The 22,194-nt window shown below is 42.8% G+C and overlaps 1 protein-coding gene across 1 annotated transcript in view; it reads right to left on the bottom strand.

The window, feature by feature from the left end:
* Positions 1-679: 679 nt before the first annotated feature.
* The window catches only part of PREP (prolyl endopeptidase), a 103,726-nt gene continuing 82,211 nt past the window's right edge, over positions 680-22,194 (bottom strand). The window contains exons 11-15 of the mRNA XM_081141094.1: positions 13,796-13,932; positions 10,933-11,027; positions 7,985-8,116; positions 4,600-4,756; positions 680-1,445 (exon numbers count right to left, since the gene is read on the bottom strand). Of these exons, the coding sequence (XP_080997220.1) occupies positions 1,151-1,445; positions 4,600-4,756; positions 7,985-8,116; positions 10,933-11,027; positions 13,796-13,932 (816 nt within the window). The 3' untranslated portion in view covers positions 680-1,150. The remainder of the gene's footprint in view (positions 1,446-4,599; positions 4,757-7,984; positions 8,117-10,932; positions 11,028-13,795; positions 13,933-22,194) is intronic.

The raw sequence follows: 22,194 nt of genomic DNA on the forward strand, positions 1-22,194 counted from the left end.
ATGATGAGAGTCACTGATTGGCTGCCTTCTGCACGCCCCCAACTGGGGATCGAGCCAGCAACCTGGGCATGTGCCCTGACTAGGAATCGAACCACTATCTCCTGGATCCTAGGTTGATGCTCAAATGCTAAGCCACACCCAACTGGGCTCCAAACCCATTTCTTACAAAAATGTTACTATTTCTATTTCCAGAAAGTGGTCTATGGGGGGAAAAATAGCTTGGGAAATGCTGACATTTCTGATTGTAAGATAAGTTTGGATAAATGTATCTGTATGGATAGTTCACTCATGTGGCCTCTTAGTTTTATATCCTAGTTCTCTGATTTCCAGTTATACTTTGTAAACAAACTGGTAGACAAACAGGTGCATAATCTTTAGTTTCTGGTCCACTGACTTTTCAAAGGAGGCATCCAAACCAGACGAGCCCCAGCTTCTGAGCAGACTGAGTAGTTAATTTGTAAGACAGTGAGCCACCTCTGATCGCTTCATCACCGATAAACAAGGGGGCCGGAATGGATGCACTCAACTTATTACCAGTGCTAACATTCTATGACTTCATTGTTTGGAAATTAATTTGCATGGAAAGGCAAGCTGCTTATTCCCACAGAAAAGTGACAGGATCCAGAATGACTGCACTTCCAGAGTTGCCCCTCAACACAAAGGAACCAGCAACCAAGTCTCCCATTCTTAAATAACGTTTATTGTTGTTGCAAAGAAGTCTTCCATGAGAACAGTTCTCACATTTACTTAGAGATATATTGGTTATGGAAGCAAATTTCACCGAGTATTCTATATGAAGTATGTCTGACTATGACTCTTATTTATTTCAGCAATCTAATAGTCACAATGTGTTGGCTGCCATTTTGTTATTTATCCAAACATGCCCTTTTTTTTTTTTTTTTTAAAATATGTGCCTGCACAGGGTGGAGGGGGAAAAAACCCAAAAAACAGAAAACCCCCGCCAAGGGCTTGCTAAAAAGCAGCAGCCTAAAAAAGATAAAATTATTCCCGCAGCAGTTCTGTTAACTGCAGTCTGTGAGCGCAGGAAGTGTTCACGTGGGGAGGTATTATGCCCAGTGGTTTCTCGGTGTAACGGTGTGAAAGCCCTTGAGGTTTTCTGCGGCTGTCAGGAGGGGGTGGGAAATTCCATTTACGGAATCCAGTCGATGTTCAGGCACCGCGCTATGAATGCAAACATATCTGAGACTTCTTCTATCACTTTGGCTGTGGGCTTCCCAGCGCCGTGGCCCGCCTTAGTGTCCACGTGGATGAGCAGGGGGTTGCTCTGCTTCCGGCTGCGGCCCACGATGTACTGAAGGGTGGCGATGAACTTCAGGGAGTGAAGCGGGACCACTCGGTCATCGTGGTCGGCGGTGAGGAGAAGCATGGACGGGTACTGGGTGTCGTCTGCCTCTGGTAACTTCACGTTATGTAATGGAGAATATCTGGAAGGCAAAGGCACGAGCATGATGCTAAATATCAAAGGCAGAGTTGTCTGTTCACTAGGGTGACCGAGGAGGGCGGGGCACAGTGGCGCACGTGGTTTACCGGCCGGCCCGCGGGTAACCGCTGTGTGGTGACCACAGCTGCGCTTGCCCCGTCCTTTAGCCTTCACTGGCTGGGGCCGCTGGAGACTGGGATGAGCTCTGTCACTTGGCTCCTACTTTGGAGGACTATATAAGAAACGAAACTCACAGGGCTATTGAAATAACCCCACTTATATGCACACTTACTATTGTGGGTATTTTCAGGTTATTTCTTCACTGTCACTAAGTGGACTAATTGTCTTTATTTTTTATTTAATCCTTATCTGAGGATATGTTTTTATTGATTTTTAGACGAGAGGGAGGGAGGGGGAGAGAGAGAGATCAATCGGTTGCTTCCCATACGTGCCCCGACTGGGAATCGAACCTGCAACCTTTTGGTATGCGGGAACACGCTCCAGCCAACCGAGCCACCCGGCCAGGGCCTGTCTTTTTAAATCACGGACTATGGATGTAATAGGCGCAAGCCTTTCTTTTGTTGAAGAACTTAAAATCAGTTTTCTGCTCATTTAACATCTATAAACCCTTTATTCTGGGCTCAGCTCGGCAGTCTTAGGGAGATCACGAGTCCTCTCTGGGCCTACTTTCCTGTCCCTGGCCCTGGGACGGGCGGCTGACCTCCTGCTGACTCCAGCAGGAAGAACTGCCTTTGGCCAGTAGTGAGCAAGTTCGTGGAAGAGCAGAGGAGGCACCTTCTGAAGTACAAGGTAAGTAGCCAGTTACGTTAGCAAAAGGTTTTAGAATAAAAGTGCAGTTGAATTACACAGTGACTGATACTAGTTAAGTGAGGGAAATCTCTGGATACTTTTTCTTTACATTTTATTCAGTATGTTGCCATGTTTTTCAGAGGGTTCAACATTAATGAATGTAATCAACTGTTTTAGTCAGGTTTTATTTTGGGAGGTAGTTAAAAATGGTAAAATTTCTACTCAGTTAACCAAGCCAATCTAAACGTTTTGGGGTTTAGTCTCCCAATAGATAAGGTGGGTGGCAATGGACCAGTTTTCTGATCTCATTTCAGAGTGTTTTTGGATTTGCCCCAGCCCTACAGATAATAGTTCTATGAGGAAACAAGTTTGGAAAACTCTGCCTATTAATACTGTCTTCCCCCTCTCCCCAACAAGATTCATATGCCACATTTATATATTAAAGATTCTAAGAAGTTCTGTAGAAAAAAGTCTGTTAGGCTTTATTTATCCAGCTCTTTTTTGGGGGGGCGCCAGTTAATATCCCTGATGGTGCTTCATGGGACACACTCCAGGGGTGCAGGGCTTGAGCAGCTCCTTAATAGGCCCCTCTGGCTCCCGTGTGTGGGGATGAGCTCTCTGCTCATCTGGGAGCAGCCGGTAAGAGGAAAACGCGGGCCTGAGTGCTAGGTTGGAAAATTAAAGTCTGAAGTGAGAATATATAGGGGTAGGCAAAAGTAGGTTTACAGTTGTAATACAAAAAATAAGTAATAAAACAAGAGTAAACTGTTTTGTGTACACACAACTGTTAACTTACTTTTGCCCCACCCCACTCTGTATATCATAGACTTCTTGAGAGAAATTTTAGAAGTTTGTGGTTTTTTTTTTGCTTTCAAGATAATTTTAGAAGTATCAGGTTCCATCAAATATTTTGGTTATCTTTGATAATCCAATTAACTCAGTATTTTCAGTTGAGTTTAAACGGGACTGATCTCCCCCAAAATGCATATTTTCTCTAAGTTAATCTGAATGAAGGTTTCTCATCAAATATTCAGCTTTTACTAGCATGTGTCAATGAGGTTATCTGTGCATTTAAAAATAACAGCTTTACAAAGTAAAGAACTGAACTGAGTAGTTTAAAAGTATCCAATTTAAAAAATTCAGTAATTTTAGCTAAATTTCTAACTGGAAAGAGCTAGCCATAAAAAGCATATATAATGAAAGAAAAAAACTTGATCAATTTTTAACTTACTGAGAAGACTGTCCAAGGGCAATTCCTAAATACTGCTGATAATCCCCAAACCCTTACATGTGGGAAGTAAAGAGTGAAGAGCCAAAAAAAGAATGTAGCTCAAAGTCCTAAGAATCTAAACATCTGCCATTTCTCCTGATCGCCAAAGTGGGCGAGGGACATGAGAGGGAAGCTGTATAGTACTTCCATACGGCAACCTGTAGTTTCAAATACGTATAGATACACTGAGAGCACAGGATAAGTTTACCTGTACTTGCATATATTCTTTATTTCTTAAGAAAGGAAATCCCATCTATACTGATGTAAGGTCTGAGGACACCTTTTTCATAAGTGGTTTTTGACTGCTGCGCCGCACATTTAGTAGCTCTTTAAAACAACCCTGATTTCTTATCCCACAGTTCTGAAAAGTCAGAAGTCTGGGCTGGCTCAACTGGGTTCTCTCTGCTCTAGATCTCTCCAGACCAAAATCAAGGTGTCAGCTAGATGGGCTCTTATCAGAGAATTCTGGAAAAAATTCTATTTCCAGACTCAAGTAGGCTATTGACAGGATCCAGTTCCATGAAGCTTTGGACCGAGGTCCCATTTCTTTGACAGCTATTGTTCTCAGGTTCTAGAGCTCCCTCCTTTCATCTTCAAAGCCAGCAATGATGGGTCAAGTCCGTCTCTCACTTCCAGTCTGTGATTTCCCTTTCTGCGACATCCCCGACTCCAGTCAGAAAAAGTGCTTTGCCTTTTAAGGGCTATGTCATTACAGTTTGGGCCCATTGGGATAATCCAGGATAATCTCCTTATTTTAAGGTCAGATGATTAGTAACCTTAATTTAATCTGCAAGGTCCTTCACAGCAGTACCCAGATTAGTGCGTAAGAGAAGGAGACAGCAATCTTGGGGGCCGGGGGAGATGCACACATTTAGAATTCTGCCTTTCACATCTCTGTAGTTAGTTTTTGTTAAAGATCAAAACAAGGGAGAAACAGGTATTCCCATCACTTCCCTTACTTTTGTAGTAAGTTATATGCAAATGTGAGACATGGAGAGCAAGGAGTCAAACACTGTAATTCTGAACAATCAGCCAAAAGGATATCAAACATATACATCAATATGAGTTAAAACCTTACTTGATAAGCCATTCAAAGTGGTGTTTGCTGTCTGAGCACCCGTAATCGGTGGTCCAGGCGTGACCGATGGTGTATTTATGGAACTTGAGCATGTCCATTACTCCAACTTGGGCAATAACACAACCAAAGAGGTCAGGACGCTGATTTGCACAAGCAGCTAAAAACCAAGATGGAAAGAAAAGGGAGGCAGTTTATCATTAAACACCTACATGAACCAAAACAAACACTCAGATGCTTTCAGAACCTTGGTTGACTTTTTTCTTAGATCATCATAAATCACCTGATTAACATCCCACAGCTTTCCCCTGTCCTTTCAATATATCCGAGGGTGGGATATTCTTATCAGTAATGAGTTTTACTCCCTAAAGTGAATCTCCATGGGGAGGGTTGGGCTTTCAGAAGAGCCTGTGTCCCCTCCTCAACTTTCACAGGTGATGAGGGAGGTTAAGAAACCTGTTTGGGATCTCAAAACAAGTCTGTAATGATGCAATATAATATATATGTTGGTCCTTGTCCCTGGCACAGAACTCCAGAGCGTCTTTTGTAATTCATAACTAGCCCTTCAACCACACCAGAGTTTATGCTAATGAGGTGACTCTTGGGTGGGACCCTAGATAGCTTCAGGATGGGGACCAGTTGCCAGAGGAACCAACCGTATGATTAGAGGGTTGGAACTGTCAGCTCCCTGCCAACTTCTGGGGAGGGAGAGGGGCTAGAGCTTGAATCAATCACTAATACCTAATGATTAATCACTCGTGCCTACATAACAGAGCCTCCATAACACCTCCAGGCTAGTGAACATATTCAGGTGCCGGGAAGGTGGGTGTCTACTCCTTTCCTCACACCTTACCCTATCTGTGTGTCTTTTCCATCTGATCCTGGGTTCTATCTTTTTAACAAACTGGTACATGTAAAAAAAAGTATTCCTGTGTTCTGGCAAATTTTGAACCTGAGGAGAGGGTCCTGGAAACCCCAGGACTTGTGACTGGCATCTGAAGTGGGAGCAGCCTTGTGGGTCTGAGCCCTTACTCTGTGGGGTCAGAACTGAAGTGAACTGGAGGACACCCAGTTGGTGGAGAATTGGTAGATGTGGGAAAGTGTTGAGTAGAAAGAGTTCATACAGCCCAAGGCAGAAAAGGGCCTAAAACCTGGCTCAGGGCTCTAACCTTCTTGTCCTGTTCTAAAAATACTCCTTTGTATACAATTTTTTGATAATTCAACAAATATTTATTGAACACCTGTCATGTGCCTGGCACTAGGTCTGGGGATAGGTCAGTGAATATTTTGGTGGGAAATATAAAGAACCGAGCAAGCAATGATAATGGGTACAGGGGTTCCTAACCAGGTGTGAGGTGGTTAGGGAGGAAGTCACATCAAAGCTGGCATAGACAGGACTTAGTCAAGGGATCTTGACTTTTCCTGGCTCTGGGGAAAAAACAGCTCCAATTCTGACTCCAGGGCCTATTCATAATACTGAATCCTGAGTCCTACCCTGGGAGATCCCAATTCTCTCAGCCTGAGGCGGGAGGGACAGGAACCTGCCCTTCTAAATAGGCACTCACCTCCCGCTGGGGGAACTCCATCTCTGCAGGTTTCTCAAGGGACCAGGTTTGTCAACTGACACAAGCAACTCCTGAATATAAAACTCTGAACATATAAAGGAGTTGCTGCATGAACCAGTAAATTACAAAACAACTCTCGCACTATTGGAATTAGGTGGTATTTTCAATATCTTCTAGTAAATTTTAAATTTGTCCTTAGATCTTTCTTACACTTCACATGTAATCAATGTGCCAATTCCGTTGGCTCCAATTCAAAATATACCCAGAATCTGACCCCTTCTCATGACTTCCATCACTACACCCCAGGTCCAAGCCACCACTGTCTCTCACGGGACAGAAGTCTCCTACCTGGCCTGCTTTTTTGCCCTTGGCTCTCCTTCCATCTAAACTAATACCATAATAGGATCAATGCATGACCCTTTGAAAAAATAAGTCAAATTATGGTGGCTCTTTCAAAACTTCCCCAGAGGCTTCTCATTTCACACTAAACCAGGTCCTCTAGCCTGGCTCTGAGGTCCTGCCTGGTTTATCCCCTGCCATCTCTTACCTCTGCCTCGTTCACTGGGCCCAGCGACAGGCGTGGGCCTCCTCATGGTTGCCAGACCCCTCCGAGCCCATGCTGGCCTCAGGAGTACTGTCTGCCTCTTCAGACTAGAATGAAAATGTCTGTGTTGTTCCTAAGAACTTTATGAATACACTTTCTAAGTTAAAAACAAGTTATTTTGGACGTACATATTTTACCTTCAAAGGCAAATGTTTTTTTCAAGACTGTATTCTATTGGGGTAAAGAGCAAGGAGAGAAATTCAGGTTCTGACATGACTCAGGATATTTACAAGACAAGGAGTGCGTGCATGTGCCGCCACCTGCCCGCTCCCTCCCAACTGTGGACTGAGAACTCCGAAAATCGTCGCGTGTTTAAGCTGCGCTTATATATGTGATTCTACATTTGTGCAACGGGCCCTCATGTCCTAATGACGATGGATGTAAGACCCAGCAAGCAAAGTTCAGGTCCACCATAAATGTTCACGACAATATTCAGTGCTGCTGAGAGAGAAAATGCAAACTAAAATTTCATTAACTACCAAAAATTAGGTACTTAGAGGCCATGCCTCAGAAAGATTAAAAGGGCAGAATCTAAAACTACAGTGATAGGCCCCAGCCCCATTACTTCCAACTGTGTCACATGGGGCAGGCTACTAGACCTCTTGATGCCCCCGAGTGTCCTCTGTAAGAGGGGATATTACAGTGTCTCCCAGGCAGCATGCACATCAAGGGCCCAGACTGGGCTGGGCACACAAGGTCCTCAATACTCTGGGAATTATTTCTGTAAACTCTTTCATTACTATTATGCTGTGGATCCATTTTTGTATGTTCCCCATTTTCCTCATGACTTTTCTCTGTACCCATAGCATTTAGCACCACCAGGTATAGTTATGCAACAAATGCTTGGTGATAATCACATCTTACAAGTTCTGAGTAACAAAATCAGAGGGGTTATCAGCCAGTACTGTGCTGCCTGAACCCTAGAAATCTGTGGCTCCAGTCTGGGGGGGGAGGGGTCCCACCCGGTTGGAGAGAGAATTGAGGTGCAGCCCAGAAAAGCTCAGCAGGGAAGCCAGACAGCTTTTTAAAGCTGTCATGAGTCAAGTCTGTGGAATGTGGGTTCAGCTGGGTCTTTAGGCCCAAATACAAATAGATTTTGTTTTCTTTGTACCAGTGCTTCCATCCATGAGCCAAAGTAAATCAAGAGCTGTCTACAGACAGTGCATCTGAAAACCTCGAGAGTGTTTAGTAAGTACAATGAATAAAATTCGGTTCTTACCCACTAAGAGGCCTCCATTTGAACCTCCATTAATAGTCAGCCTCTTGGGAGACGTGTAACCCTCCTTGATGAGATATTCGGCAGCACACTGAAAGTCATCAAAGCAGTTTTGCTTGTTGGCCAAGATACCACCTACAATGTGCCAAAGTGAAAAAAACTTAATTAAACAGCACAAAATATTAGAGAAAACAGTTTAACCTAAAGGGAATTCAAATGATGACAGGGCATAGTTTCAACTATTGCTCAACTTAATTTAAACACAATGGGCTAACACCACTTTTAGAAAAATGCCTCAGACAAATTCAACTTCCATCTGGTGCATCTATATTTTTTTCTATGAACTCCTAGAACTTAAAAGGCAAGTTCCCCACAGGGAAGAAAAAGATGTTCTATTATATCAGTGAACCGTGAAAATGAAAGAACCTGGACTTCGGAGAAGCTGAACTTAAAACTGAACAAGACCTGGAGCAGAGTTCCACCCTCTCTGAGTTCCACCCATCACACCACGATGGGCCTATGCTGGCTCCCCTCCCTGGGAAGACGCAAGTGCTTCGCAGAGGCTCACTTCTCATCCCTCTCCGCAGGAGTTTAAAATGGGTAAGTGAGGAGTAAGTTCTCCAATTTTGTTTTAAATCAGAATTTGGTGGGGAGGTTTCTCAGGTCTTGAATGAAGAGGGTCTGAAACATCTTCCCAGGGAAGCTGGGCTTTCTCATCTAAAAGTCATTCCAATGTATAAAACCACATAATGCAATTCCTTAAAGAGAGGAACATCTGCAAGGTCTTGAAATATCCAAAAGCAAAAGCCAGAAGGCCAAGGCATGCCCTCAAAGGGACAGAGTCTAAAATAACTGCCTCTGAAGTAAGAAAGGCAGACAGATCTAATTAGATATTTGAGATTAACCACGTCTGCAGGAATTCAATTAAAGATGAAGCAGTGTTACTAAAGAAACTTTTTCATATCAAAATAAATGTTATTAAAATTTTAATACGAAATTATCAGTGAATTAGAACAGCTAGGATGACTCAGTTTCCAGGAATAATATCATTTGGGGTATATTACTATATTTTTTAAAGAGCATTAAATGAATAGAATGGAATTTAGCTTCATCAATGTTCAGTATACTCGGGTCTAATTGGAAAAGGTCCGTTTCTGTTTGTTTCACTGCGTAAATTTGGAGAAAGTTTATGAATCTGTCAAATAAACATGGTCTACTTTTAGCCTCACTCAAGCTCCCCAAGGCTTTTGGATAATAAATGTTGTAATTAATAGAGAGATGAGAAAGGAAGTGCTGACCAGGACCAAGGGCGCTCTGCCCTCTTAGAGCATGGCGGGCACCTGATGGCTAGAGGGGTCTTGTAGAGAGTCCAGGTTCTCCGAGGAGACAACAGGAGTCTGTGCAGGTGGGTGGGTGGGTGTGTGGCTACACCACAAACATTTAAACTAGGAAATCAGGCGAGGTAAGGGGTCCAGATTTAGCACATGAAGTTGGGATATAAATCAAACCTATGGTATACAGAAATTCTATTCTTATTCATTCTCGATTTATCAGTCATTTGTTAATATCACAATTTCACAGTATGATTTTAGTGTAACTAAATTCTAATATAAGGTCAAAGTTAAAATTATGTAATGAATTCTGTGCTGTTTCAAATACAATGACAACTGGTAAAGTCTTTGGGGATGATATGGCAGAAGTGGACCTGAGATGGCAGGCAGGCCTGGAGTCCATGTGTCAATCAGAAACTCTTGCTAAGGGACTCAAATAGTTTGCCTGCTGACAGCCCTTGGGATGCATGCTGGATGCCCAGGGGTCAGGTCTGGGCCTTTCCTACACCATGATACCTAACAGGTACTTATGAAAATCTCTTTACAGGTCTACCATCATATCTGCTGATTTGATTTTATGCAGAAAACCAGAGCCACTGGCCTCGGGTTTGGGAAGGCAGAGAAGACCAAGTGGTTGAAGGGTGGTCTCTGATGTTCCTGCTGTGGGAGGAGAGCCCTCCGGCTGGTGCTGCTGACCAACCCCAAGCATGAGTGGCTGCCTCTGTCCCGGCAGGCCTTCTTATAAACGATGGCTGCTGCTGAGGGAGTGGAGGAGCATGGAGCTGGTGAGAGTGAAGGTGCCATCTCCTCCTCCATGGGGCACAGGAGTAAGCAGGTGAGAAACATCATCATCAGGCCACTGGTTAGTCTATGAATTCCAGATACACAAAAGCCTGGAGAGGGGGTGTGCTCCATGTATGAAGAGAAGGAAGAGGTAGGGCTTTAAAAATAAAAATTGCTTTTGTATTCCTTACAAAAGTTGTGACAATCTGGGAATGAAGCTAAGTACAGAAGCTTCATTCCCATGCTTCAGGAGGCCAGAGAATGGAGATGGAATCACTGAAACCAGAGAAGAACACTGAATTAGCTCCTGTGTCTACAGTCTGCACGTGATAGCCACAGCAGCAACGCTGGGAGGACACGATTTCTTAGCAATGTTGGGGAAATTGGGAAATGGGCAAACGGATGCCCACACTGGGAACAAGAAAAGCTCTAGTTCAGGTTGCTCTTTTAAGAGAAAATGACTCGCTTTGAGGTCTGCTTAGAGATAGCCAAATAATGCTGAACAGTAAAAGCCAGGCTAACAGGAGACAGAAAAAATACAAAACATACCCCCGACTCACTTCTGACAGGACAGACAAAAAGCTACACAATGCACTGCCAACAAAGCAGATAACTAAGATTATAGTCTAGAGTGAATGCTTCCGGAAAATAGGTGCTTCATTAAACAGAATACAAAAGAAATGTGTAAGGATGAAATTGGGGGGGAAGTATAGGGGGGATAAATGGTGATGGAAGGAGACTTGACTTGGGGTGGTGAACACACAATACAATATAGAGATGATGTATACACCTGAAACCTATATAATTTTAACCAATTAAAAAGTTAAAATACCTCACCTTTATGCCACGTCTCTCCATATTCACCTCCTCCCCTGATGTTGGCCACTGCGAGGACGCCACCCATGTGTCTCACAAAGATAAGCCTGGACACGCTGAGAAACAGTAGAAGTGGTTAACCATTATCCACATATCAAGGTAAGGACCATGCTATTTCCCTCCATCTTAAAAAAAAAAAAAAAAAAGTGGCCGGCCGGGCGTGGCTCAGCTGCTGAGCATCGACCTAGGATCCAGGAGATCGTGGTTTGATTCCCGGTCAGGGCACATGCCCGGGTTGGGGGCTCGATCCCCACGGGGGGCATGCAGGAGGCAGCCGATCAGCGATGTTTCTATCTCTCCCTCTCTCTGAAATCAATAAAGATACAGTGAAAAGTATCCCTGAAAACACTTTTATCCATGTGTAATATCATCTAAATTGGAGCCCAATATTTTATATTATTTGATTAAAGTAAAACACATATAACTTCTTATTAATGTTTAACTGCAAAGCTCATACATGTTCATGAGTATCCAGATCTCATTTTACTATATTGGCAAATATTTCACTATACAAAGTGGGAATACACAATTCATAATGCAAACAGAGAAAAAAACAGAGGCCCTCCTTTCATACTGAATCTTTCAACAACTATCTTGGCAAACAGAATCCTGCCAGCCATGTGACACAGGCTGGTGTGAAGGGTGCTGGGCTCCTAGGGACACCCAATAATGGCCCCTGCTCAGCTACCATTTTTTTCCCAGTCTCTTTCCATATTGCTCAAACTGGAAAAAAGGGAGTTCTGAAATGTGCATTTTAAGTAGTTTTACAGAAACCTAAATGTTAAACTAGACAATATATGGTAAAGCGGAGGTGAAGGACACAAATCAGAAAACAAGAATGGAGAGCTGATGGCTGAAGAATGTTTTCTACAAATAAACAGAAGAAACTACAGCACAAAGCTTCTAGGAAACAGAATTAGGTCCCTTGGAAAATTTGGGTTTCATGTTTTTCTCTTCCTCTTTCTACTCTGATCCTAAAAATGCTGAGTGACATTTTTCTAGCTGCTGTTAAAATTGTCTTTGAGAACTATTTCTGAGAATTTTACCAATTCCCTGGACCCAGAGGATGAAGAGAAAAGCGAGCAGGGTGGGCATGAGAGCACACCATCCTACTAGACGGGCCAAATGGATTGTCAATTGCTTGGTCTTGTCTTCAGCATTTTTCATGCACCCTTGATGGTCTCTACTGAAACTATCAGCATATCCACTGGGTTCTGGGATAAAAATGGTAAGGGGACCTTCCTCAGTCATTTCCTGATTCCCAACAGAGCAGGCTTAATAAATACCTGTTGCACAAATGAACAAAAACAAATGATGTTGACTGCAGACCTGCTTAGGAATCAGTGCTGTCTTGATCCTAGCCACCCTGTGGGGACCAAGGGCATGGGACTCAAGGTACAAGCCCCTGACTTGTTCATTAGATGAAGCACATGTTCACTGGCCCTGCACTCAGGCATCATTGTAACTTGAAGCTTATATTTCATCACTCTGAGAAGAGGGGCAAACAATGACACACTATTTTTTGTTGTAAGGATTAGGTGAATCTAATGAACCAACAGCTATTCCCTTGCATCCTGAGACTAATAGTCACAGGGAATAAATACGGCTTCTGGTTTTACTACACGGACATGGATACTAATGAAACCGCAAATCTCACTGCCTGGGAAACTGGTAAGAGATGGGAAGCCCGCCTGTGGGCTCAGGCCTTGCCCAGGATGGTGCTTGGTATAGAGTTAGCCATCTAGAATGGAGAACAGCAATGTCACTGTACAATGAATGAAGAGCAACCATTGGTGCACTCACAAGATGATGCCTCACACATCTTCTGAAAATATTGTTCCACATGATGGTGTAAAATCATCAGCTCACTAACAAAAGGACAAAATCACACTCTTTAGCCAGATGTTCAATACAGTTCACAATCTGGTTATAAACCATTTGAGGGCACGGACTGTTTTATACTTCATTAAATCCTAAGTAATTAGCAGAATGTGCTACTGATGTCAAGTACTCAAAATGAAGTAACATTTTTCTTGTATTTAAATTTGGGACAGTTGGTGGAATTTACTCTGAATTTATGTCCTGATGGTCACCAGCCCATGAAAGATGAACCTGTCAATCAGATTTCATGGAAGGCACTATTTAGAAGCTAGCTTAAAACTGATCTTGCTGGTAGGAGACTACTTGCTTTTATGAAAAATGCTCAAAGCAAATTCTATTTTATACTATGAATGAGTGTTAAAGTTAAGTTTGCGACTGTCAGGAGACATTTATATAAACAATAGCAAATGTATAAATTTAGATTTTTCTCCCTGAACATAAGTGATTGAAAAATAATCACAGAAACAGTGTAGGACAGTTTAAAATGGATGAAGCAATAGAGTACATAGAAAATATACTTATGGCTGAATATTAGAATAGTCTATTTTAGGACTTGTGCTGCTAAAAAAAATATAAGCTGAAAATCATTCCTTCTGAAGAGAACATGAGGGCCGTGGGGTGGTAGCAAATGCCAAACACTGAAGGTAGGAGCTTCCTTTGTTGAAAACTCAACAGATCACCTTCTGTAACCTCGCAGCTACAGTTTCAGCATCTAGTTCCCTAACAACCTATCCCACTGAAGACATAAGATTAGCTTGTAACGATCCTGAAATTCCTAACCAAAAATGCACATAGTTAACACAATCCTGCCCCTCTGACAGGTAAGAAATATATGGTTAACTATATTAGAAAAATATAATTTAATAGACGACGCTCTGGTTTCCTTCCATTCTATGGAGGGGATCAAATACATGCTGAAGTGCCAAGAACGTTCCATGCTTACCTGTAGTTGGGTGTGATCGATATGTTGAAGCCACCGTAGCCGTATAAGAAGGCAGGATGAGAGCCATCCAATTTTATGCCCTTTTTATGCACGATGAACATTGGAATCTTTGTACCATCCTTGCTAGGGTAGAAAATCTAGAACAAAAGAAAGCAGAATGGTTAGCACTGCTTGGTCAGCACCTGCATGCTTTTCCACAGGAAACACACATGCAGTAATTCTGTCTTCAAGATGTATGGAAACCCAGGACCACTAAGGGTATCTGACAGTGGAGTAGCTTGCAGTTTTTGTGGAGATACCGTGGAGCAGTGATAGGCACATGGGTCTGAAAATAGGGAGACCCGAGTCTGAATTCTTATTCCACAGCTATCTAGCCAGGTGACCTTGGGCATACCGTTTATCCCCACTCAGCCTCAGCTCTTCATCCTAAGATGCGGCCTTCATGAGGGGCACGGAAAACACACATTTGTTTTCCATTCCCAGCATTGGAAAAAGTCAGATTTGGCCATCCTGCCAAACAATTTCATTTAGGGAGATTTCTAGAAAAGTTTCACATTCAACTTCCTTTCTAAATGTTGATAACTCGACTTGCCTTCCATTTTTCTATGTACAACTATTGAATTAATGTTAGCAACAACAAAACATATATTCATTCGCTCAGAAAGTAGATGGTGAAACAGCACAGAAATCCTATTATTCCAGGTCAAACAAACCCACTTTTCTCCAGTATTTTTAATTAAGGCTCACAAAACCTTCCCGAATCCAAGCAACCTCAGGCAAGTTCAGTCGACATTTCTATATTCATTACTTTTTGGATAAAAGGAGTAAAAGGACAAGAAAGAGAATATTAAATGCTATTCAAATGCTAAGCCATAGAATAAGCGATAAGCCACCAAAAGCTGATAATGGCTTCTTTCGGACAGAATCTGTAGATGGCTTTCTCTTTGGGTAAACATGGTTTCTTTACCCAAATGGCATCTGGAAAGTGCCCAGCTTAGAAATGTCTTGCTAACCTCACATATTAATCAAGGACAGAAGCCTTTACACTTGGTGTAACTTGCAGCCATATTTTATCTAAAGCTTTCTAGGTAGCAATTCTACTGTAGAAAGATCCTATGAGTGCTCGGAAATAAACAGTGGGAAGAGGTGGTGCAGGTTTGGAGAAAGGCACACAGGCTACAAAATGCGCCTGCAGGTGTGACAGGTTTTTGAGACCCGCCGAGAACAGGAGTATAAAAAGCACTTGTTTCTCAATTGGAGAGAAATACTGAGAAAAAGATAAATCTGACAGTTTAGGCATCATGGAGAATGCTCCAGAGTTCAGAATTATCAGAGCAGCACAGTTTTACTTAATTTAGTGGCAGTTAGCAGCCTTTAATCAAGTGTAACTATGTGGGTGGTACAAGTAAACGTAGAGTAAGAGGAACACATTTCAAGTGATTGGCTTGGGCTAATGAACTAAAATCGAGGTCCTGCATCTCAGACTGGGGAATAATTTGGAGCACTCTAACCACAGCATCACCATTTTCTTCAGTGACTTTAATCAATGAAACTGATGACCTGTCCAGCATCCTGACCTTCCACAGGCTTAAATGCCTCAATGTCAAGACCTTTGTTTCCACCCCCTATCCACTTGCTGATTCAAATATTTGGGGTAAGTTCCAGGCACTACACTAAGCTCTGGAGACATAAAGATGAACACGCCCTGGACTGTTCACATGATTCTACCTTCACTGAGTCAGCTGTTCAAACAGTGCTCCCTCCAGCCACTCCCAACTCCCCACCTATCCTCAAATCCCTGCCCTGGCACCTAACCCCTCTCCATGCAGCTCACCCCTCCACAGGCAACACCCTGTCCTGCCACCTGCTCTGCCCGCAGTCAGCACAACTGATGCACTGCTAGTCTCCCCTGGCTAACTCTCAGACCCTCCTCTTCTCCCAGAGTGCTCCATCTTGCTTTGTGACAATGTGGCCTCCTCCTCTGGCACCACTTTTCTTGCTACCACCTATAGGACTTCCAATGTCTACAAATGGGTCTGCAACTCTCCCATCTGGCTCCAAAGCAAAGGCATCCTTTTAGAAAACCAACAAAAGCACGAAGTCCCCTAATGCCCCTAGTTGTAAAACTATATCCAAGCTTTAAGTTGGTGTGGTTCCACAATGTTAAAGTAACATTCTGAACACTGTCCACAAGTGAAAGGGCACTGTGAAGACAAGTACAATAAAGTCATCTTCAAAACTCCTCATGGGAATGCTGACTCAGTCCTGCAATAAACATACATACCTCATATATGCCTGTATATGTATCTTACCCCCCCCCCCCCACGTGCGCGCGCACACACACGCTCAACATTCTCTGCCATTTCCACTCATGGGATTTTTAGGCATTTTAGAAATAGCCATTTTCCATCAAGCACTTTCTATTTCAACTGAAACTGGTTTCCTCTTGAAGCTGCTTCCTTACAAACTTTTCTTTGAGGCTTTGGGGCATTTTCTGTCCCTTTGCCCTGGATTTGCTCAGTTAGGTGGACAAGCTAGGAAACTCCTCGTTTCCATTGGTTCCAAACCTGGCCAAGCCAGAAAGCTGCACTTTGGAATCCACACCAGTGGTTCCTGAACCTCACTGCTGGTCCTGTGCATCTGTGACAAACATGTTAAAGACACAGTGCCCCAGGCTGGCTTCTCAGAAATTCTGATTGCACAGGTCTGGGGTGAAGCCTCCAAACTGCAGACTTAATATGCCCCCGAGCTACTCTGACAGGTGGATCTGGGCTCAAAAACCAGTCAGACCATCTACTTTTATCCCTCTCTTTGTCCTGTCAATTATATCAACTAAAACCAGTTATTTTCCCACAACCCTCAACAATTTCAATATGGGACTCTATAATTCTCTTTACCCAGTTCTCCTGTGATTTTCTTCAGTGACTTTATCAATGAACTTGATTACCTGTCCAGCATCCCGACCTTGCACAGGCTTAAATGCCTCAATTGCAAGACCTTTGCTTCCATCCCACCCATTCAAATATTTGCTGAGTCCATTATGTGCCAGGTGGTACACTGAACACTGGAGACAAAGATGAACAAGACATGGACAGTTCCTTCGGTCATGGGACCTGCAGTCTACAGAAATTAACCAACAGGCACTGCAAACACCCACTGCCTTAGCTTTACCCTTGGCCTTAGATCTTCAGGGAGGAACTCTGACTTTCCCAGTGACTCCAATTTTTTCTTTTACCACCTCCTTTCCTTCCTTATTCCTGGGGTACCCGCTTTTTTTTTTTTTTTAAAAAAACAACTCTTACAACATTCAGTCCCTTATACTCTATCTGGCTGTCAGTTTGCCTTGGGCTTTCTTGCACAGCTTGGGACCCTTGGCCAGCCCTTTACGTGTTACTAATGCCTAAAAACCTCTAATTCTGACTTAACCCACTGGATTCCTTCTCCTCGGGGCTGCTGGGCACTCAAGAAATACCAACTTTTTGAGTGTCTACAGTAGGCCGTAGCCCTTTAATTGGATGACAAACCTTTAATGGGATCCTTAACGGACAGGGAGACAAAGTGCTCACATGGGATCTAACTGGCGCCCACTTGCGTAACAGAAAAAGTCCGTCTGCCATCCAGGCTCATCACACGGAGCTGACATGCCCTGTCCTCAGCGAATGGGTGTGCAACAGATCCAGGTCAACAAGGAGTCTGTGGCACCAGCATCCACAACAAGGTCTGCCTCTGGCACACCTCTCACCCTAATGGATGACGACTACCACGAAAGAACCCACGACAGATTATCTCTGCAAGCACCCTTGAGACCTCATAAGAGGGACTATTTTAGCGTGCTTTACTATGAAACCATCATGGATGCTGCCACAAATAAAAAACAAACAGCACAATAGTAATTCAAAGCCACAATTATTTCTAAACATGAGTGAGCCAAGCCAAAGGTTGATAAAATATTAAGAAAGCTTCTTTCCTTAAATTTTGTTTTCCTCCCCTTAAAAAAAAAATTCTTCATTTTGGAGACTCTCACAGCAGCATAACAATGTTACTCCATATAGAAAACCAAGAACATTAAGCACAGTGAGGCCTAAGGAGCAGCAGCCTCTGTGGAAGATGTGCTGGTTCGGGATAGGGGACAGGGATAGGTATTTTCTGAGCAGCTACAAGACTGTGCCACCTGGTAAAGACAGTTGGTGTCAGTTCTTTCTCAGCCATGGGAAATTAAGGTGGTGATTCCAAGTTCTGGGGATTTAAAGCGTTTTAGGTATGAGGAGAGGTGGTCACTCCAGGACCTCATCTAGCAGGTCACCTTTCTTATTTTTACAAATGACAAACCTAAAATCCACAAGAGTAAGACTCTACTAAGGTAACACTGCAGCTTTTGGAAAATTACCCCTCAGGCCTCCCACGTCCCTTGGTCCGGAATTTTTTCCACTCGCTCACAAACTTCAAGTTATGACTTCCTTGTAAATATCTTTATTGGGAGTGACTATGCAAATTTTTGAAAACGGCAGAACCTTTGGCATAGATTTAATATATCCTACCCCCAAATGATTAATTGTCTCTATGGGATCCAGGAGACAAATATTTTCCTGAAGATATTTGCTTTCTCTGCTTTCCTGCTTTTGTTACCCCTCTTCAACAGGAAACGTACTTGAGCATGTCAAAGCCATTTTCCAGATACAGGGGTTATTATTTACTTATTTTTAAGCAAAATGAGCCTGCTTAGAAAGAGGATCCTTCTCCACACAGTATTCAGTGTTACCATTTTGAAGACAGATTGTTAAAATAATAAAAACCCCACCATATCCTGACAGGCTGCTCTACTAAAAAAATTCCATGTCAATAGTATATTTAAAAGGCTTAATTGATACAGTTCATTTCACAAATGAAAAAAAAAAAAGCCTGAGTGAACCATAAAGAAGGCACCCCCAAATTTCTAAGTAATTTAATTTAAAGCAGTTTCTAATTTTGTACGTTAAAAACCATATTTTAATGAATGATTGTGTAACAGATAAGAGCTCACAAAGCTTTGAGCTGAAATCCTTTAAATAAATAAAAAAATCTATTAAGGAAAAGAGAGAAAAGGTTTGCATTTACATGAAGTGCACAGTCTAACCTGTCAGAAATGACCCATCCCTAGGATCAAGCACAACTTTCTAGAGACATCACCAAACAGAGTAGAAGAGTGTTTGGCCTGAGATAGCAGTCAATGAATACGTGTCCAGCTGTGTCAGCATCTGAATATGGTTTCGAAGAGATGACATAAAAACACCTGCCTTTAAAGGAAAAAGAGGAGCTAGGAAACATAACAAACCAAGGGAACATTGCTGCTCTTCAAGAGAATGACATCAGTTATGGGAGGATCAGCTGTCTCTGTTGAAACAATTGCTTTTCCCGAGAGGAACACATTTAGTAACAAAATCAATCTTATTAAGACATTCAAAGACGCACAACCATTTAAGCTCCTGAAAACAGTCTTTACCCCCGAATCTGATCTAGTTCAGATCTGGTGCTATTTGAGGCAAATGCCAGGACTCCCATTATCGCCAGCAGTGGGGACATGCTCACCCATGAAAGTTGACGGTAAATGGCAAAGGGCAAGCCCCTCGGAGGGAAGAATGTTTGGTGATAGCAGCTCCTGCCTAATTTTAGAGCCTGACAGGTTCAAAGGAGAATGTTCATAAAAGGGTGCTGAGCGTCCCTTTTTATCAGAGTTGACAGAGGCCACTTGTGTGGCCTGTGCTAAGTGTGGGAAATGCATCTGACAAGCAGCAGAGCTGCTCAGAAGTCCTATGGTCAACATGAGCAGGGAACAAGACATTCATTCCTTCACCCAAGAACTGAGCAGAAGGCAACCTCTGTGCTCCTGTCGTCTTGTAAAACAAGTCGTGTATGAAGAACTTCCTGGGACTTTGAGCAGGCACTGCAGATTTCTGCACTGTGCTTAGGGTAAAAATACTAGTCCGGCATTAGGAAGTTATAATCCTATCTATTTTCCAGGCATTTAATTCTGGAGGAGAGGGGAGGAGCCTAAGAGTCACCTTTAGGTAGAAAATAAAAGGGAAATTTCCATTCCATTTTGATTTACTTTTCAAAAGATGGCTGGAGATTTCTGTAACAATGGAGATTTAAAAATTCCCATGGGGCACCTCAACAACAGCAAAGTCAGTCTATTAAAAATCTGTTTTAATTTTTGCTACATTTCTTGAGCACTAACAATGTGCTAAGTGCTATATACTGATAGTTGCAGAAATGCATCAGCTCTCCAAAGCTCAGCCATCTGTTCTTCTTAATGGAAAACCAATTCCCAGTCTTAAACTATGGAGCCAGAAGTGAGATAGAAAGTGGAAGGTTCTGGACGCACGAAAGGACAATGGTAGAGGCACAACCAGATCTTGGACAATTGGTGCTCTGATAAGTTTACTTTGGTATTCAGGTGTTTTAAGGTAGAAAGGGATTCAGGGCTATGATAAATAAATATGACTTAACCGCAGAATATAAAAGCTTTTCTTCAGTTCCACTGCTCTGATTTCTCTGTGCTCAATGCAAACACTTAATCAGACATTTTCACTAAAGTGAAGGACCTACCACATGCAGTGGTCCAGAGAAAGCAGCACTGTTTTTGTAACAGGCACTATATCTCAGGTGAGCTTGCAGAATGCATCCAACTGCCCTGTAATGAGGCTCACTACAGTGGGGCTTCAACTTGATGTGGAATGCACATTTGTTTGTTTTGCTCTTAATGAAAATAGCAGGATAAATCCATCATCGGGGGTTATGAGCTCTGCACTGTTTACATTCAATAAACATTTGCTGAATGAATAAATGAGTTAGAATTGCATACGAAATGCTCTCTTTCTAATATCCAAATACTTAACCTAGCTTGCCTCAGTTTCTGAGGCTCAATGTCATCGTGGATGCCTCTTACACACCCTCTCTTCCCTGCCTGTCTACATGGCAGCCTTGCCATCTAACAGGCCGCCTGCTTTCAATCTGGGCACCTGTTACGAGACCTTTTCATCTAGGTCACCCCCCTATTGAAAACATGCAATATCTCCCCATTCTCTACAAAAAGAATTCCACATTTAGACCAGCAGTGAAAACTCTCTACTCTCCACCTTCCTTTGTGAAGCTTTCTCAACCTCGACTGTCCTCTCCACTGAAATGGCCATTCAGACCTCCAGATCCCCTGCTGCCAATGTTGTGTGCCTTTACAGACTAATGCATGACCAAAACCAAAATTAATTGGCTTTTAGGCATTTGCTTATTTGACCCCCTCTACTTATACCCAATACAGGCATCTCGAAAGCTACATCTGAGGCAGGTTCAACCTTTGTGTGGCTCTTTCCAGTAATGAGAAAGAGCTTCACAATAGCACAAAAGGCAGCTTGTTTCATTTTGGAGCCTAATTGTTAGAAAGTTCTTCCTTCCCTGAAAATGTGAACATAACTGAAAATATAGAAAACAAAAGTTAGCCAAGGCATTGCAGGAGGAACCTAGAGATAGTAAATTCTTCTTCTTTTTTTTTTTAAATATACCTTTATTGATTTCAGAGAGAGGAAAGGAGAGGGAGAGAGAGATAGAAACATCAATGATGAGAGAGTCATTGATCGGCTGCCTCCTGCACGCCCCTGACTGGGGATCGAGCCCACAACCCAGGCGTGTGCCCTGACCAGGAATCAAACCCTGATTGCCTGGATCCTAGGTCCACGCTCAACCGCTGAGCCACGCCCAGCCGGGCGAGATAGTAAATTCTTACATAGGCTAACTATCAACTGAAATTTCCATACCTTTGAAAACAAATAGTAAAATACCTGCCAGTAAGTTTCTATATTTTTCACAACAGAGTTTTCCTCAGTCCTCATTTAGGTCAAAATACGTGTTATTTCACTTGATTTGTTTAAAACAGTTATGTAGTTCTTACCATGTACCAAGCACTATCCTAAGGGCTTTATAAATAATCCCTCATTTTAATCCACATACAGGGTCTTTCTATGAATACTCCTATTTTTTAAAGGGGGGTCACTCTGACCCAGAGAAGTAATTAGTCCAAGTCATATATCTCCTAAGTGATGGAGTCAGGATTTCAACCTGGGCCCTCTGACGCCAGACTCCATGTCCTCAGTCACCACAAACGAGGGATCCAAAAATCTCCTGGCTCCTCCTCCAGGGGCCCCTTCTGAACCCTTGGTGGCAGGGTTGTGTCCTTGTGTGTCTCCCTTCTGGGGTTATTTATTTACTTCTGTACCCTCACTGGTAACCAGAAGGCAGCAGGCACTTGAAACAAAAGCTAGGCAAATGCAGGAATGAATGCTCTAACTGGACCCTACACTTCTAATCAAACAGCAAAAGGGTATTTTAAATGGTAGTTCATTAAAAAAAAAAATTCCATACAAATAGAG

The sequence above is a fragment of the Miniopterus schreibersii genome (assembly GCF_964146895.1).
Source record: "Miniopterus schreibersii genome assembly, chromosome: 6".
Lineage (NCBI taxonomy): Eukaryota > Metazoa > Chordata > Mammalia > Chiroptera > Miniopteridae > Miniopterus > Miniopterus schreibersii.